The sequence below is a fragment of the Melospiza melodia genome, chromosome 28, assembly GCF_035770615.1.
Source record: "Melospiza melodia melodia isolate bMelMel2 chromosome 28, bMelMel2.pri, whole genome shotgun sequence".
NCBI classification, from domain to species: Eukaryota; Metazoa; Chordata; class Aves; order Passeriformes; family Passerellidae; genus Melospiza; species Melospiza melodia.
Genome location: NC_086221.1, coordinates 7,226,827 through 7,245,488, shown reverse-complemented (window position 1 = coordinate 7,245,488; position 18,662 = coordinate 7,226,827). Strand labels below are relative to the sequence as shown.

The 18,662-nt window shown below is 46.6% G+C and overlaps 1 protein-coding gene across 13 annotated transcripts; it reads left to right on the top strand.

Moving 5' to 3' along the window:
* The first annotated feature begins 45 nt into the window (after window positions 1-45).
* Window positions 46-17,219, top strand: NFYA (nuclear transcription factor Y subunit alpha). Of its 13 annotated transcripts, none has more exons than XM_063178123.1 (10): window positions 46-138; window positions 2,797-2,883; window positions 4,894-4,974; window positions 6,946-7,092; window positions 8,707-8,838; window positions 9,487-9,592; window positions 10,019-10,185; window positions 11,959-12,132; window positions 13,285-13,386; window positions 14,169-17,219. In XM_063178123.1, exons 2-10 carry the CDS (start codon window positions 2,809-2,811, stop codon window positions 14,220-14,222), a joined length of 1,038 nt encoding a protein of 345 aa, XP_063034193.1. In that variant the 5' UTR covers window positions 46-138; window positions 2,797-2,808; the 3' UTR covers window positions 14,223-17,219. The 13 variants fall into 13 exon arrangements, with proteins under 13 accessions (XP_063034193.1, XP_063034190.1, XP_063034191.1 ...); XM_063178120.1 differs by having other exon boundaries at window positions 4,894-4,977; XM_063178121.1 differs by having other exon boundaries at window positions 4,891-4,974.
* The last annotated feature ends 1,443 nt before the right edge of the window (window positions 17,220-18,662 follow it).

Sequence of the window (18,662 nt, the reverse complement as noted above, 5' to 3'; positions counted from 1 at the left end):
GCGGGGCCCCGCCCCTCGCCCCCTTTGTCCGCGGTTGGGCGCCATTTTGCGCGGCGGGCGAGTGCGGGCGCTGATTGGGCTTCGGGGCCCCGCGGCGGAGCCAATCAGCGCGGGGCGCGGACCGGGCAGCGCGGCACGGTGAGCGCGAGCGGCCAATATGGAGCCCCCGCGCGCCGGGATTGGCGGGGCCGCGGCCACTCAGGGGCTGAGGGGGGAACCGGGGCCGGGCTCGGTGCGGCCGCGCCGGGGCCGCGGGGCGAGCGGGGCCGCGAGCAGCGGGGTCGGGTACTCCGCGGCCGGGCGGGGGGCGCGGGGCCCGGCGCCGCAGGGGGGCCCGGCCTGTTCCCCCGGCGCGCTCCGCCCCGGGAGCCTCCCCCGTCCGGTGCCGGTGTGCGCGGTGCTGCTGCCCTGATGTGTCCGGCGGCAGGGCCGGGGGCTCGAGCACACCGGGAGAGCCCCGGGCCGGGGCTTCCCGCAGTGCCACAACAGCCCCGGCTCATCCCTGGCTTCCACAGCCCGGGCTCCACATATCGTGCTCCGCCCGCCCCCGTGTTAAATCCCAAATCCCGCTCCGGTGTGGGCGTGCGGTGTCCCGGGAGCGGTGGATCCCGCGGAACGGAGCTCGGGGACACGGCTCGAGCGATGCTCCGGAGCTCTCGGGCTGTTCGTGGCACTGGTTCGCTCTTGCTGTGGGTTGGTTGTTGAGGAAACTGCTCCTGGTGCAGCTAGATTTGTATAAATATAAATTATGTGTGTTTTATATGTATATGTATAAATATTTGTATGTATTTTTGGAGCTATCCTGTGTAGGGGCAGGAGTTTAAGGATCTTAATGAGTCCCATATATATACATATATATATATGTACATATATATATGTACATATATATATATATATATACAGTACATATATATATATACATACATATATGTATATATATTAGTTATGTAAAATATATATATTTATATATATTATGCCCATAAATATGTCTTTATATATAATATATTTTTATATATTTATGTATAATTATTTTTTTATATTTAATGCATAATTATATATATATATCTCTGCTGCTGGGACTGCAACACTCCCTGGTTCCCAGAGCATTCCCGGTGAGGACGAGCTGCCCATGAGCTCACTGGGGGAGGAGCTGCCATCCATCCTCTGCCATTGATTGATCCCTGATCATTAATATTTAACTTGGCTGCTCTGTGTTTAACGAATGGGATGAGATAATCCCTTGGATGGTGAGGATCCAAAACCTTGTCCAGAACTTCAGGCAGCTGCTGCAGAGTGTTGGGGTTATGGAACAGTTAATGTTTTAATTAAAAAAATTAATTTAGAGCAGAAATGAAGAATCCAGTGTGAAATTGAAATGGGAACCTGACAGCAGCATTTTCAGAAAGAATATTCTATCTTCTTTTACTCTGGCTGTGAAAAAGTCTCAGGAAATGGGCAAAGGATGGGACTCAAACAGCAGCAGTAACCACAGCAACGGGTACAGAGAGTCTGTGACTTAATCCTGTCAGCATTCCTTGAAAAATGGAGGGGGCCAGAGGTTTTGTTGCTTTAGCCTTGGAAAATTAAAGTTCCCGGCTGTGGTTTCATTCAGCAGTGTAGCAGGACCTTGTTCGGTCGTGGCATAAATCAAACACCTCACTAAGGCAGGAATTCTGCTGCTGTTGGGCCAGTGAGGAGAGAAGCAGTGGCAGGGAAAAGATGTTTTATTTCAGCACGGATGTGTGCAGGGAAAGGGCCCAGAAATGAGGGGCAGTGAGAGGATGGAGGTGCTGGGAAATCTGCTTCCCAAAATCCATGAAGGCTGTACTTGAGTATAGGAATATTTGTTTGGAGAAGAAATTCCTCCCTGTGAAGGTGAGGATTAGGAGCTGTGGCTGCCCCTGGATCCCTGGAAATGTCCAAGGCCAGGTTGGCATGGTGGAAGATGTCCCTGCCCACAGCAAGGGGTGACACTGGATTGTCCTTAATGTCCCTTCCCACCCAAACCATCCCATGAGAGCAGGAGAGGGAAGAAAAACAACAACAAGGAGAGAAACCTTCACAGCTCTGCTGAATTCTTGAGGTGCAGTTCAGTTTCACACCTGGAGGTTTTGCATTTCCTGAGCTTTCCCAGCAGTGCCACTCCCCGTGTGGGCACCAGGCTGTGCAGACTCACAGAACTGGTGAAATCCATGAAATCTGGGCCAGAATTGAGGTGGTTTTGCTGCTCCCTCAGGTCGGATGGGCCTGAAGGGTTTCCTCTGTTTATTGCTGAGATGGAGCAGCAGAAAATCCCTGGGGCAGCTCCTGGTTTGCTTGGCTTGGCAGCTGCTGGGGACAGCAGGGATTGCCAGGCCTGGGGACATCAGGGATTGCCAGGTCTGGGGACATCAGGGATTGCCAGGTCTGGGGACATCAGGGATTGCCAAACCTGGGGACAGCAGGGATTGCCAAACCTGGGGACAGCAGGGATTGCCAAACCTGGGGACATCAGGGATTGCCAGGTCTGGGGACAGCAGGGATTGCCAAACCTGGGGACAGCAGGGATTGCCAGGCCTGGGGACATCAGGGATTGCCAAACCTGGGGACATCAGGGATTGCCAGGTCTGGGGACAGCAGGGATTGCCAAACCTGGGGAGAGCAGGGATTGCCAGGCCTGGGGACAGCAGGGATTGCCAGGCCTGGGGACAGCGGGGATTGCCAAACCTGGGGACATCAGGGATTGCCAAACTTGGGGACAGCAGGGATTGCCAGGCCTGGGGACAGCAGATCACCTGATTTTTGTTTTCCCTGCAGGGCTGAGGCACCATGGAGCAGTACACAGCCAACAGCAGCAGCTCCACGGAGCAGATCGTGGTGCAGGCAGGGCAGATCCAGCAGCAGGTATGGAATGGGGGAATGGGGGAGTCCTGTGCACCCCTAAGAGGGAACAGTTGGGATAAACACCAAAGATTTCCTGTAATTCCAAGGAAATGAGGGATCTGAACTCTTCCCTGAGGGGAGGTGGTGCCAGAGCCTGAGCTTGGACAGTGGAACATTCTCAGCTGGGACTGAAAGGGCATCTGGGGACAGCAATGGCCTCTGTGGCACTGAGAGATCCAATTTCTTATTTACCTGTGAATAACACAGGAGCCATGTGGATCCAAACAGCAAATACATCCCAGCTTGGAAAGAACTTGGTTTCAGCAGCACAATCCTGATCCTCCTGGGTACCTGCTCACCTGACTTCTGTCACTGATGGCACCTGCCTGGAAGTCAGAGTAAATGTGGTTTTAAAAATTAAATATTAAAATCAAATATATATTTATTTAAAATTAAATATTAAAAGTAAATATATATATTTAAAATTAAATAAAAAATATAAAATTTTATTTAAATACAAAAATGTATATAAAATTAAAATGAAAATGCAGGTGTACAAGTGACCACATTTGAGTGTAGCAGGAAGTTTGTAAAACGGTAGTGACATGGGGAAAGTAAAAAGAAAAATATATTAACACATCTCTGAAAATGGAGGAAATAGAATATTAACAGAAACAATCCACAAGAAAAATTCCCCCAAAGTTGAAATAGGTTTTGTTCAAGCCCACAGAGGTTTCCTCCAGCTTTATCAAATGAACATTTATAGAGATTCTTTGTTTCAGAACAACAGGTGGATCAAAACAAACACAGAACAGGAATTCAACCAACCAAGGAGCTTTGGCTGAACTCATCTATCTCACAAAGAAATTCACATTTCAGTGTGGAAACACCAGGGCTGTGTTTGGAGGGTTTACTGATTTTTGGCTGTTCAACTTTCCATATCCAGATGTGGGGGTGTTTTTCCAGCTGCTGCTGAATTTTTCTTGCACCTTCTGCTCTAGTTTGGGGGGGTTTGGTGGTTTGCCATGCAAAGGGCAGAGCCACTGGATGATGTTTCCAGGGAGCTCTGCTTTGCTTTGGCCTCAGGAGGGACCAAATCCTTCCCCTGGGTTTAGCTGGAGTTGATTTTTCCAGCCAGAACAGGATTGCACTTGAGATGAAGACATTTTATATTAAGGATTATCTGAAATAGCTGTTTGCAGCAGATAACCAAAGATATAATTGGTTTATTGACATTTTCTAGGTGAAAAGGAGATAAACACAACTCTTGGCTTTCATTTTCAATACAACTTCTTAAAGCCTGTGTCTGATGTGAAACATTTTGCTAAAATCAGTTGTTTTACCAGGCTGTTACAGCACTTGGGAGGGAGCTGTCCTCCATCTCCCCATGCTAACACAGTTACTGGGAGTATTCTGGGACTCTTTGCTAAGAGGCTAAAGATAGAAAAGGCTTTTAGCTCTGACTGCTCCTGCAGCCTCCAGACTGTCCCTCAGGGTCACTGGTGGGACAGTCACTGACACAGGGGTGGCAGAGAGGAGCTCAGGAAGGGCTTTGTTGGGACAAACAAGTGTGCCCAAAATCTGGAACCCTTCACTGTGCCAAAACCTGGGCAGTGAGCAGACTGAAACCCTGAAACTGAGCTTGAAATCCTACAAAATCACCTGCCCAAAATCACCAGTTCCTGTGAGTTGGAATATTTAAACCTGAAACCTCAAAACTAAACCCCCGAAACTGAACTTGAAATCCTGCAAAATGCCCTGCCCTGTTCCCTGTTATTGGAATATTTAAACCTGGAACTTCAAAGCTAAACCCCTGAAACTGAGCTTGAAATCCTGCAAAATGCCCTGCCCTGTTCCCTGTGAGTTGGAATATTGAACCTGGCAGTGCAGTTCCAGGGAACTCCATCCTGAGTTTTGCTAGAACTCCCATTCCTGGTGTTCCTGGAGCAGTGTGTGTGATCCCCTCCCCTGTGGCAGCAGCGTGTTGTGCATTTCCATGTTTCAAGCTCTCCCTGTTCCTGTTCCCAGCAGCAGGGAGGTGTCACAGCTGTCCAGCTGCAGACTGAGGCCCAGGTGGCATCGGCCTCAGGCCAGCAAGTGCAGACCCTCCAGGTAGTGGTGACCTCTCTGATTGTGTTTCTGAGCACTGCATGCCCCTCCCCAGCAGCACATATCTAATGCTGTGTTTTCCCAGGGGTTCCAGGAGGGGCAGGGGGATGTGGAGCAGGAATTTCTGCTGGGTGCTGCCTCTGGGCTTGGCATTGGAGCTGTTCCCATTGGTGCATGGCAGGAATAAAGTTCAGGGAGATTTTAAAGTTCTAAACAGCAAAATGAGGAAGGAGCAGTTGGGATAAAACCCAAAGATTTCCTGTAATTCCGAGGAAATGAAGGTTCTGAGCTCTTCCCTGAGGAGGGCTCTGCCTTCACCACACAGAGCTGGTGCCAGAGCTGAGCTTGGACAGTGGAACCTTCTCAGCTGGGACTCAGAGGGCACCTGGGGACAACATTGGCCTCTGTGGCACTGAGAGATCCAATTTCTTATTTACCTGTGAATAATCCAGGAGCCATACAGCAAATACATCCCAGCTTGGAAAGAAATTGCTTTTAGTGTGAAGTGTCTTCCTTAACTCACCCAGGCTTTCCAGGAGCTCTTTGTAGAGCAGTTGACAGACCCTGGGCAGCTGTGGCAGTTTTGCACTCAGGGTTTTGGTTTTGTTTGGTTTGTAATTCTTCAGAGCAGGGTGGTTCCAAGGGGCTGAGATGGCCCTGCCAGCTGCAGAATCAACACAGCATTTTTTATGTTCAGAGTTCAACTCTCAGATGCTGCCTCACTTGGATTGCTGGGCTCACTGGGACCTCTGGTTGTTGTTATGTTCTTCCCACCTTTTTTTTTATTTTTTTCCCTAGTTTGCCTTGCTGTGATTCATTAACAAAAATCCTGGAATGTCTCTTGTTTTCCTTTCTGCTTCTTGGACATTGTGCTGCTGCCTGTGCTTCTCTGTGCTGACCTGAGCATGCTCCTCCCTGTGTGACCCAGCCCAGGGGCTGAGGGCTTTGGATGGGACAGGGACAGAGTGGGGACCTGCAAACTCCAATTCCCAGGGCAGGATTTGGCTCCTCACCCTCTGGGGTGTGAAACTTTGGTGGCTTTACCACATTGTGATGTTCTTGTTCCCAAACAAATCAGATTTTGTGATCCCCGAGTTCATGAGACTCATTTTGCATTTAGGCTGTGGAGGTAGAGTATTTTCCAAGATGTGTGTGAGGAATTTGGGGGCTTGGCAGGTGAGAGGGTTCAAACAGAAAGGTTTTCCCCTTGTTTTTGTTTTCATGGGTCTTTTTCCCAGTGGCCAGAGAGAGACCAGGTCCAAGAGTCCAGAGATTCTCAGCCCAAAGAGAATCCCAGAGTGGTTTGGGTGGGAAGGGACCTTAAAGCTCACCCAGTTCCCACCCCAACACCTTCCCCTACCCCAGGGTGCTCCATCCCTGTCCAGCCTGGCCTTGGACATTTATATTTATAATTTATATTTATTATTTATATTTATATTTATCCAATCTAAACCTTTTTTAGGTCCAGAAGTGGGCTGCTGCCCATCCACTTTGATTTTTCCTCCCTGAACTCCATTTTGTGTTGCTCCAGTTACAATTTCCCTCAATAACCATGGAGAGTTTCTTCTCCAGCACATCCCATGCTCCATCCATGTCAGTTTGGAAATGAGAATGTTGTAGGCATAAAATTGAAGAGAGCCACCTCAGAACCTCCATGTCAGAAGAGTTCTCTCAATAGGAACCTCAACTAGAAAACCTAACAAATCCCAATAGGAACCTCAACTTAGAATCAGTAGTTGTGAGGTGAATAATGAAGTTTTTTATCCCACTTTGCTCTTGGGCTGTGCATGAAAAATGTGGCTGGAAAATGGGATTTTCATGCTTTACAACAACCAGACTGCAAGAGAAGCAGATAACTCACTAAGCCAGAGCTGGTTTGAAGCAGCTCGGTGCCCGTTCCCCACAGACAGGGTGGGCAGGGCTGGGCTCTGGGGCTGCTCTGGTGGGTTTTTCATTGTTGTTTTGTTGTTGCAGGTGCAGGGGCAGCCTCTGATGGTGCAGGTGAGCGGGGGGCAGCTCATCACCTCCACGGGCCAGCCCATCATGGTGCAGGCCGTGCCCGGGGGCCAGGGCCAGACCATCATGCAGGTGCCCGTGTCTGGCACACAGGGCCTGCAGCAGGTGAGACACCTGGGGACACTGCACAGCTCTGGGGTGCTGCCACTGCCACACAGGGCTCTGCTCAGCACCCCAAACCCAGCCTGAGCTGCTGCTGGGTGGCTCTGGGACAGTGGCAATGAGTAAAAGTCCTTTATGAACTGGTTTTTTTATGGCCCGGTGCAAAGATTTTAGAGCTGAAACACAGCTGGGTTGGTTTGGGGTTTTTCATCGTGGAATGATTTGGGTTGGATGGGATCTTAAAGCTCATCCAGTTGCACCTTCCTGGCATAGGCAGGGACACCTTCCTGTGGGGATAGGGGTACCTCTGATAAGGATACCTGTGATAAGGGTACCTATGATGTGGGATACCTTCCCACAGAGCAGGGTTTTTGTTTGTTGAGCAGGCTGAGGTGGTGCTTGGTGGCTCTGGCACAGTGGGAATGAGTGGAATTCCTTTATGAGCTCAGTTTTTATGGTTTGTGGCTTGGTGCAAAGATTTTAGATCAGTGCTAAAACACAGCTGGGTTGGTTTGGGGTTTTTCATCATGGAATGATTTGAGTTGGATGAGATCTTGAAGCTCATCCAGTTGCACCTTGCTGCCATAGGAGGGATACTTTCCTAGGGAATAGGGATATCTGTCATGTGGGATACCTTCCCACAGAGCAGGATTTTTGTCTCTTGGGATATTTTATCTGGCCCTTGCAATGTAGTTGGGAATCTGGTGCCTGTTCAATTTATGGCTTAGAAAGAGGATTTAAAAAAAAAAAACCAAAAACATTTAAGAAAGCTTTTAGAAGGTAATTTGTGCTTGAGCCCCTCTAATGTGTGATGGCTGAAGGGGGATTTAAACATCCCTGTTGCACAGAAGGCAATAGTGAAGGAGGTACAGAAAATGGAATTTTTTGGAAGTAATTACTTGTTTAAAAGACAGTTGGTAAATTTAAGGAGGTGGTTGAAGTGTTGCTGAAAAGCAAAGAGAAGAACTGTGACCATGGCATAATGAAAGTGCCCTGATGATTTAGGATGGGATTTAGGAACCCAGCACAGTCCAGGAAGGCAAATGATGTCTTGGTGTTTTGAGAGGTTTATTTAACATTTCCTTTGTTGCAAACCACTGTAATTTGTATGAGGTTTTCTCAGTCTGGTTGGTGGAGGAAAGTCCATAACTGTGTTTTTAAACACAAACTTCAAACCATATTCCAGCTCTTCTTTTTCAATCTAAGAACGTTCCACAGTGGTGGAAAGACTCTGCAAAGCTGAGGACAACTTTATAAATCCCAGAAATACTTCTGAGTGCTGGATAATGAACACCCCTCAGATGTCTTAAATCTTAGTCCTCCTCTTCCACCTGCCTGTTTGTTCCCAGTGGATGTGAATAATTGATTTCTCCTGGGTGATTTATTGTGCAAGCAGTGCAGAGCTGCTGGAGCACGGTGACACAGCGCTCTGCTCCCTCTGCCCTGCGTGGCAATCCATTCAAACTCCTCATTCTCAACTGGAAAAAGAGAAGACTCCCTGCTTCCTTTTTCTGTGCAACAGCAAATCACCCTCAGGGATGACTTGGTCATGCTGAGGCTGAGGAGGGAGAAATCAGAGGCATAGTTAATGTTCCTTTCTGACTCTTTCTTCCACAGATTCAGTTGGTCCAGCCAGGTCAGATTCAGATTCAAGGTGGGCAGGCTGTGCAGGTACAGGGGCAGCAGGGCCAGACCCAGCAGATCATTATACAGCAGCCCCAGACTGCAGTTACTGCTGGCCAGACACAGGTAACTGCACCAGCATGAAAGGCTTTTCTGCAGAGGAACAGGAAGAGAAACTTTTAAAGATGTGGTTAAGTAAAAAAAAAATAAATAAATAAAAAAAAAAGGAATTATTAATATTGAGGAGAACTTGAGAATAAGTGTCATGTTTCTGTAGTGTTTCATACATGACTCTGGGGCAGAAAAATCAGATTGCATGTTTTTCTCCATCGTGTTTCTGTATTTTATTGGTTCGTGGTCGTTTTTGTCTCTCTGTTGAATTTTGAAAACATGAAGCATTGCTAATTCCATACTTGGGCCATTGTGTGCAGTAGTCCAGTCACACCTGGGGTTTCTGCTGATGCTTTTGGTTAGGACCAAAACTAAATTTTGGAGCAGAACAGTTCTTCTTTTCACATCTTCATAGTGAGTCAGGAAACTTAGAATTTGGGGTTTTTTTCATTATTGAACTGTTGGAAAATGCATCTTACATGTGCTTCAGGTGTTTGATCTCCAGGTATTTGCTCTGTGCTCCAGCCTGTTTCTTACTGCTGCTAATGAGGCAGCAGAAATAGACACCTGGAACACCTCAAGCACCATGTGTTCATTCAGGAATTGTAAACACTGGGAAAAAGAGGCAACTTGTGACGTTTTTGTGCTCTTTGTTTTGTTCAGACCCAGCAGCAGATTGCAGTGCAAGGCCAGCAGGTTGCCCAGGCTGCTGAGGGCCAGACCATCGTGTACCAGCCTGTGAATGCTGATGGCACCATCCTGCAGCAAGGTAGGAGGGCTGGGAGGAGCCAGGGCACCTCCTGGAGAGGCTTTTTATTTATTGAGGCGTTTGTGTGCTCTGCAGGAATTCACTCCAGAAACAGAAAATCTCCTTGTCTCTGGCAAGGCCTGGTAGAATAAAACCCCTGAATTTTGCTTTTCCACCTCAAGAGTACGTGGGTACTCACAGTGAGGTTACAAATGCAAAAACCTGATGGAATTCTGATGGAATTTAATCCCTCACTGTAGCACTTTCCTGACTCTCTGCATGATTTGGAAGGATGAATGAGTAAAACACAGAAGTGGGACTAATGCTGTTCCCTTCTTTTTGTGTGCGTGTTTCTGTTTCTTTTTTTCTCTCTCTCTCTCTCTTTTTTTTTTCTTTTTTTTTTTTTTTTTTTTTTTCCCTTTCCTTTTGTTTTCTACTTCCTTAAAGTTACAGTCCCTGTTACAGGCATGATCACCATTCCTGCAGCCAGCCTGGCTGGAGCCCAGATTGTCCAGACAGGAGCCAACACCAACACCACCAGCAGTGGCCAGGGGACGGTGACAGTGACACTGCCAGTGGCTGGCAACGTGGTCAATTCAGGGGGAATGGTCATGGTAGGTGTGAAATCCCCACTGCTGCCTCTGCAGGCTGAGCTTTGAGGTGTTTTGCACTCAAATCTTTTCACAAGGGTAGGGATGGGATGGTGGGAATGGCTTGAAGTGGAAGGAGGGCACGGGTGGGTGGGATGTTGGGGAGGAATTTCTCCCTGCAGGGTGGGGAGGTCCTGAGGACCCCAGAGCAGCTGTGGCTGCTCCATCCCTGCCTGGAGCACCTGGGATAGTGGAAGATGTCCCTGAAGGTTGGAATTGGGGGATCCTAAAAATCCCTTCCACCCCAAACCATCCTGTGATTCCCTGGTTCTGTGATAAACTTTTGTCTGAGATTGAGATACCATGCTCAGTCCTCTCTGTAAGTTCCATTAGTTTAAAGTTTAAACAACACAAATTTTCAGCTCCAAAGGACTGGATCCTGCTGTGATCTTTGCTCTGGACTTTCTCCCACAGCAGCTCAGAAATGTAGAAACTGAAATCCAAACTGAGCTGTGAGCTGATGAGCAAAGGTTTAAATATATTTATTCACTTCTGATTTTCTTGAGGATCCCTTAGGATTTGTTTCCATCATTTATAGAGGTTTTTCCTGCCAGTTCCTGTTTCTTTGTAGTGTGAACCTCTTGAATGTTGCTGGTCCCCACTAGATGTCAGCAGCTCTGCAGTGATGCTCTGAAATGAAATCATTGAAATAAAAGATACCCAAAAGAAAGGGAAGAACCAGCCACGTCCTGTTTGTTTAATTGTCCAAGAAGCAGCAACACAAGGAATTGTATTGAAATGTTACCTTTATTATCACAGACACATTTTATGAAAAATCCTTTTGCTAGGATTATTTCTCTTAAGAAGCTGAGAGGCCTCAGGAACAAAATGTAAACAATGATTATCTGCTGCTGTGGGATGCAACAGGTGCATCTGGGATTGGTCTCATGTGGTTGTTTTTAATTAATCAACAGCCCAGCTGGCTCAGGCTCTGGTCAGACACAAGATTTTATTATCATTCCATTCCTTTCAAGCCTTCTGATGAAATCCTTTCTTCTATTCTTTTAGTATAGATATGATATGATATGATATGATATGATATGATATAATATAATATAATATAATATAATATAATATAATATAATATAATATAATATAATATAATATAATATAATATAATATAATATAATATAATATAATATAATATAATATAATATAATATAATATAATATAATATAATATAATATAATATAATATAATATAATATAATATACCATCCTTCTGAAACATGGAGTCAAGACTCTCATCTCTTCCCTCATCCTGGGACCCCTGTGAGCACCCCCACACTTTATCAGGAAAAGCCAGCAGGACTGATGAGGAATTGTTGGTTTGGGTTGGTTTTGCATAGGTTTGGGTTGGTTTTGCATAGGTTTGGGTTGGTTTTGCATAGGTTTGGGTTGGTTTTGCATAGGTTTGGGTTGGTTTTGCATAGATTTGGGTTGGTTTTGCATAGGTTTGGGTTGGTTTTGCATAGGTTTGGGTTGGTTTTGCATAGGTTTGGGTTGGTTTTGCATAGGTTTGGATTGGTTTTGCATAGGTTTGGGTTGGTTTTGCATAGGTTGAGATTGGTTTTAGGTGTATTTGCAGTTTGAGAGCAGCTTCATTGCTCCTTTTCATTTAAGCAGCTGCATTACCCGAGCAACACCCACTTTCTGTTTCAATATTGAGCTTTTGAATGCCATTTCTTGTTGAGTTTGTGTGCTGAGCTGCAAGCACTAAACCCCCCTGTGTGCACAGATGGTGCCTGGGGCTGGCTCAGTCCCAGCCATCCAGAGGATCCCCTTGCCTGGAGCAGAGATGCTGGAGGAGGAGCCCCTGTACGTCAATGCCAAGCAGTACCACCGCATCCTGAAGAGGAGGCAGGCACGGGCCAAGCTGGAAGCAGAGGGAAAAATCCCCAAAGAGAGAAGGGTGAGGATAAAACTCAGATTTAACACAAAATTGCTCTGTGGCAAAGGCACAGAATCCCAGCTGGGCTGCAAAATGAGGGTTGGAATCTTGGTGTTCCTCTGATTTACAGTGGTTTGGTTGTTGATGTGCTGCATCAGAGTAAATTTTTTAAGTGCTCTGCTTATTTTGGGTTTTGGGAGTGTTTGGGGCTGTGTGGGAGCATGTACTGATTGTCAGCACAGTGTCTGTGGGGCAGGGGGTGGATGGGGACTGGGAATGTCCTCTGGGAAAGCAGTGACTGGGAATTTCCTCTGGGAAAGCAGTGACTGGGAGTTTGTGGGGCAGGGGATGGATGGGCACTGGGAATTTATTCTAGGAAGGCAGTGACTGGGAATATGCAAGGCAGAGGATGGATGGGGACTGGGAATTTGCTCTGGGGAGGCAGAGACTGGGAATTTCCCCTGGGAAAGCAGGGACTGGGAATGTGTGGGGCAGAGGATGGATGGGGACTGAGAATTTCCTCTGGGAAAGCAGTGACTGGGAGTTTGTGGGGCAGAGGAGGGATGGATGGATGGATGGATGGATGGATGGATGGATGGATGGATGGATGGATGGATGGATGGATGGATGGATGGATGGATGGGGATTGGGAATTTCCCCTGGGGAGGCAGAGACTGGGAATTTCTTCTAGGAAGGCAGTGACTGGGAATCTGTGGGACAGGGGATGGATGGGGACTGGAATTTCCCATAGGAAAGCAGGGACTGGGAATCTGTGGGGCAGAGAATGGATGGGGACTGGGAATTTGCCCTGGGAAAGCAGTGACTGGGAATATGTAGGGGGATGGATGGATGGATGGATGGATGGATGGATGGATGGATGGATGGATGGATGGATGGATGGATGGATGGATGGATGGATGGATGGGGACTGGGAATTTCCTCTGGGAAAGCAGAGACTGGGAATATGTAAAGCAGAGGACAGATGTGGATTGGAATTTCCCCTGGAAAACCGATGGCTGGGAATTTCCCCTGGGAAGGCAGTGACTGGCAGGGTTGTGGGGCAGAAGAAGGATGGATGGATGGGGACTGGAATTTCCCCTGGGAAGGCAGGGATGGGATGGGATGGGAGGAGTGGCTCTCCCTGAGCTGCTCTCCCTCCCTCCCTCCCTGCAGAAATACCTGCACGAGTCGCGGCACCGGCACGCCATGGCCAGGAAACGCGGAGAGGGCGGGCGCTTCTTCTCCCCCAAGGAAAAGGACAGCCCTCACATGCAGGTCAGTGGGGTTTGGGGCCAAATCCCCTCTTTAACCCTTCAGGACGCACACCAGAGGTGTCTGTGCTGCTTTGTTTGGGGTTTTGGGCTTTGCTGCTTGTCCCTCCCTCCCTCTGAATTTTTTATCTGCTGCCCCTTGGCCCTCCCTGCCTTTAGATTTATTCCGAGCATAAAATAAATAAAACCTGGGAATAAACCCTCCTGTCACTGCTTGTGGAGAGCAAGGGATGTTTGCCCTGAGGAATTAAATGACAATAATGTGGGTAGAAGTGTGGTCACTTTGTAGTTCTTAGGATAAATGCACACAAACATTGTGTGTTTGTAAAACAGCCTTTCTGCCTGGGGACTGGGCTGTTCTTTCAGGACATCAATTAAAGGTAGTGACTCCTTATCTTTGCATCTGATGGAAAATTAAAAAATGGGAACATCTGATTCTTAGCTGCATCTTGATTTGCATAAAAGGTGCAAGGCATTTTTCAAAGGAGGGGACTTAATGGAGTAGAATGAACAGGTTCTGTGGTTGCTCAGTGCTTTGGAGCAGTCCTGTGCCTTTAGGGAGTGTTTCTTATTTTGAACCAAAATCATTCCTAAATACTGGTCCTAAATACCAGAAACAACAAATTCCTGGAAGGTATTTAGGATTTTTGTGGCCTGTAAAACCCAGGAAAACCAGGACAGTTTTGGGGCTCACGGGAAGTGCAGGAGTGTCTCCTCCTGATGGTTGTGTGTGGGTCTCTCTGCTTCATGGAAAAATGTGAAATTTCCACCCTTTTGTGTCTGCAGGATCCATCTCAAAGCAACGAAGAAGCAATGACACAGATGATCAGGGTCTCCTAACCCCTGCTTCCAGGGCAAAACACCTGAAGGGAATTCCCATCCCTCCTGCCAGCCTGCCCTGCCTGCCCAGAGTGCCCAGTGACCCCTGGAGTGGGACAATCTCCCTGCCACAGCCTGTCCTTTTCCACAGAGCAAGCACCACGTGTTGAGGACGTGCTTGAGGTTTCAACTCTTCCACCAGAACCTTTCAGACCTCCTTGGTGCCCTCTCCTGATCCAGCACAGGGAATTCAGAGTCCGAGTGCTCATCTCTGGTTTTTCCTTCATTTTCCCACCTCAGCCCCTGTGGCTGGTGCAGCTCAGCCCTGTCCAGGGACAGATTCCAGCTCCTCCAGCAGCACTGAGCAGGGCTGGGCGTGAGATTTGTTATTCCATCCACTCCTCACCCCTCTGGACTGGGTTTTCCCTGAGCTGGGCATTGCTGTTGCACTTCTGGCCCTGGCAGAAACTGAAGGGGATTCTTTTCAATTCCACCCTGTAAATGTGTAAAGAAGCTCTTCTCTGGGAAAGGTTCAGCCATCCAATCAATGCTAGAAATAGTCAAGATTCCTGCAGGACTTGATGTGTTGTGTCTCTGTTGCAAGTGGGGTGGGAGAGGGAGATGTGGGGGGGGTTGGGTCAGTGAATCAGTCTCTGGCTGGGTTTGGATGTTCATTGCCAGTCCTTTTGCTTTGGAAGAAAACTGGATGCGAGTGTAGAAAGGATTGAAACTTTTCAGTGACTCTCTTCCAAAGGATTTTTTTTTTTTTAATTTTATTTTTCTCACCTGCCAGTGAAATCCATGGTTCCTCCAAGAGATGTGGAGCCCTCAGTGTCACAGAGGTGGCACTTGGCCATGGCTGGGATGGAGTTTCTGGTGCCTAAATCATTTCTGCAATTCCAAGGGATGATTCAGGACAGCAGCAGCTGGGGCAGCTCAGCCTGAGCTCCCTGAAGGACTCAGCAGATACTGAACCTTTCATGCTTTTTATAAATTAAGCTCTTAAAAACCAAACAGAAGTGGCACTTAGCAAAGGAGCAATACTTACATTATTAAAAAATAGGATTTCCCCATGACCTACAGCTGGCTTTGTCTGAGCATCTCCCCAGAACAGTTTTAATTTAGATTCTAAGCCTGCTCTATTATAATTTGAATTTTGATGATGGGAGCAGTAGTTACAAGCATTTAACAGGTGATTTCTCACCATTGCACTGCTCACCTTGACGAGTTACACAGCTGCTCTGCTGGAGTCCCAGAATTTCCAGGGTTTTGTGTCCTGTAGCTCAAACTGGATCACAGCAGTGAAATTTGGGGTTGGGAATGTGCTGGGTGAATGGGAACCCGGCCAGGTGCAGCTGAAGAGTGAGGAAAAGCTGCCAAGGATGGCTGAGACTGTGTCAAATCCAGTGAGTGCTGAACTGAAGTGACAAGGAAATGCAGCTGGGAAGAGATGGAAGGAAATATAATTTCCAATTTACTGGAAGCTCACGGCTAAAGACAAAGTGGAGGACAAATCAAGAGGACACAAAAGAACAGAGCCTGGAAAATGCCATTTCCTTTGGATGAAATGAAAATCCTGAACCTGAGAGAGGAGAGAAGTTGGATCCTCGTTGTGAGCAGGCAGTGCTGGGGAGGAGAGGGAGCCTGTTGAGGTGGAAGGGCAGGAGGAGCCTCGGAGGGGTTTGGGGTTGGATCTCCAAAAGCAGCTGAGCTCCTTGCTGTGCCCCTGCTCCTGTGAGGACACTCAGGGACACCTGCAGCTGCCCTGGCTCCTGGCAGGCAAATAAATCTCCTTTCTTTCAGCTTTCGTCCCAAGTCAGATGAGCAATCTGACACTCTGCTCATGGCTCTTAATTAGGATTTATTTCTGATCATTCCAAGGGCGTTTTTAACATGGATGGCATCCTCAGGGCCTCTGGTTGCCTCTGCCTTAAACCCTTGTCCAGTTCCAGCACTGGTTTTGCTCAGCTGGCACCTGAAGCTCACCCAGCACTTCCTGGGCTCTCCCCATTCCAGGAATGTGCAGCTCTCCTTAAGGGATTTGAGTTGAATTTGCAGCATTACTGTAAATATTTTTTTTTTTGAGCATCTGTACATTTTGTTGGTGGAATATTTGCTGGAGTAAAGCCCTCTCCATGATATTTTTTGCTCTTCGGTTGATGCTAAATCTGTCCTGAAACATCTTTTTGAGAGCTGGAAATTCAGGAAGCAAGATTATTGCTCTGACATAGATTTTGTTTCATTTTTTTAAAGAAATAATTTACTTTTCTTAAAGAACTTGTAAACTTTTTTTTCCCAATATCCCTTCATATCTAGGTTCTCTGATCTGCTGTTGTAGGTTGTGTGTGAAGAAATATGGATTTGTGTTCTAGAAAGTCTTACTGTTAATGTTTTAATAGTGATGTGAAAGCCCAAGTGCTCCTATTATTTTTTTTTTATTTGTTTTGTGTTCTGTGTATCACTGCTGAAAGTTGTGTTTATTTGGTGAGGTTGGAGCCAGCAGTCAACACCACGGTACCAAAAATATTTGCTTTATTTTCCAGGCAAATCTGTGAAAACTGGAGACATGTCCAGTTCAAACCTCCCTAGTAATTAAAATTCTTTATAGATTGGCTACACTTGAGTAAAAACTTCACTTTAGGAGTGAGTTTAACATTCTAAATTCCACTTTTGGAGTAAGGATGAAAGAAGAAGTTTGGGGGAGAATGTGTTTGATTGACCCAGAGCAGTGAAGCATCAAACCCATCAAAACCCAGATTTTTAGGAGCGTAAAGATCAGGATTTGGAAGAAAATGGTCCTCAAGTGATGCTAAATGCATGTTAAAAAGAGCTGAAAAATCAACTTTTCTTTGTGGGAGGGTCCTGAGCTTAACGTAACGTCAGGCAAAGTTTGTACATAGTTCAAAGTTTTTAATTTTTTTTATATGATGCATTTTTTCAGGTGTATTTTGGTCTTTAATAGATGCAATTGTAAGTACTGTGTACACTCTCCAGCTAATAAAATTTATAAACTGAGAAGTTTTTGCTCTTTGTTTTGGGAATTTTGTGACGGGCCAGGGGAGGGCAGCACAAACTCCACACCAACATTTCACCATCTCAAAACCCCCACAGCACAAAACTGGCAGTCATGAATTCTTCCCAGAATTGGTCAACACAATGATGATCACACAAAATAAAACCCTAATGCAAACAAACAAACAGAAAGAAAAAAAGGAAATGACAGCGTGTAAGATCAGAGAATGGGAAGCTGCGCAGGAAATGAGGAGAACAATCACGCAAGCCTGTTTAGGAAGTCAGAAATCAGTTTCTTTAGCTATTATGATTTCATTTTCTAGGTTTTGGGTTTTTTTTTTTTTTTTCCCAGACAATTTGCAGTAGAATTATAAAATAATCTTGGATATAATGGTAAAAAGACTTTTGTGGCCACATCAAAGCAATCAACAAGAATTTACTTTTCTCTCTCACCCTCAATTCAGAGCTGCAGAATCACTCGGAGAGCAGAGTTTATCCAATCCAGGATCCAATCCCTTCCCACCTTCCTTCCTTCCCCTGCCGCCCACTATCCAGGCTGGAATCTTCCTGAAATCTTGATACCCAAAAACTAAACCCATTTTTGTGCCCCTGTTCAGCATCTCTAGCTGATGGAATTAAGAGGAAAACCTCAGTCAGCTGAGTTTGGGGATTTATCCATAATCCCTGAGGGATGTTTTGCTCGTTTCACCACGATCACAGGATTCTGCAGTTGGATCAACAGGGGTGTAATTTGTAATAAAGTCAAGCTGGGTTTATCCTGGAGGACAGGTGCGTGCTAATAAACAACAAACAGGGAAATGCAGAGTTATTTCTTTGGAAAACGAATCACTACACTGGAGAGTAAATTCCACCCCAGGAGCTCAAGCTGATGACAATTGACACTATAAAATTGACAAATATTTTCCAAGCAGCCCCTTGTTTATTAGAACATGTCAAACGCATTCCTTGTCTCTCTGAAGCCCAGGAAAAATCTCATAGGCTTAAAATAAAGCAGATTTTTTTACCACTCTGCTGAATCTCATCAGAATGGGCAGTAATTGATACTTTTTTGGTGAATATTTAAGTGCAGAGGAAGGAGCTCGCTTGGCCTGGCTGTGGTGCTCTATCAGCTGCTACCAGACTCGAGCAGTTTCCTCTATTTGGGAAACAGCTCCCTGCTATTTAAAAAATAGAGTAATTTAGAAATGAAATGCACCCCAGCTTTCCTCTGGGTTTGCCCGCCTGTGCTGTTAGAAAAGTGCAATTATTTTCCAGAATTCTGCATCTTTCTTTTCCCTCACCCCATGCCCACCCTCAGCAGCTGGGTTCAAACCGAGCTGGGTGGTTTTAACTGAAGTGGTTTTGGTTTGAGGACATCAGCCCTGGTTCATCCACAGCTGCAAATGTTTCCTCCTTGCCTCACGAAATTGGGGAAGAGCAGAGGGGATG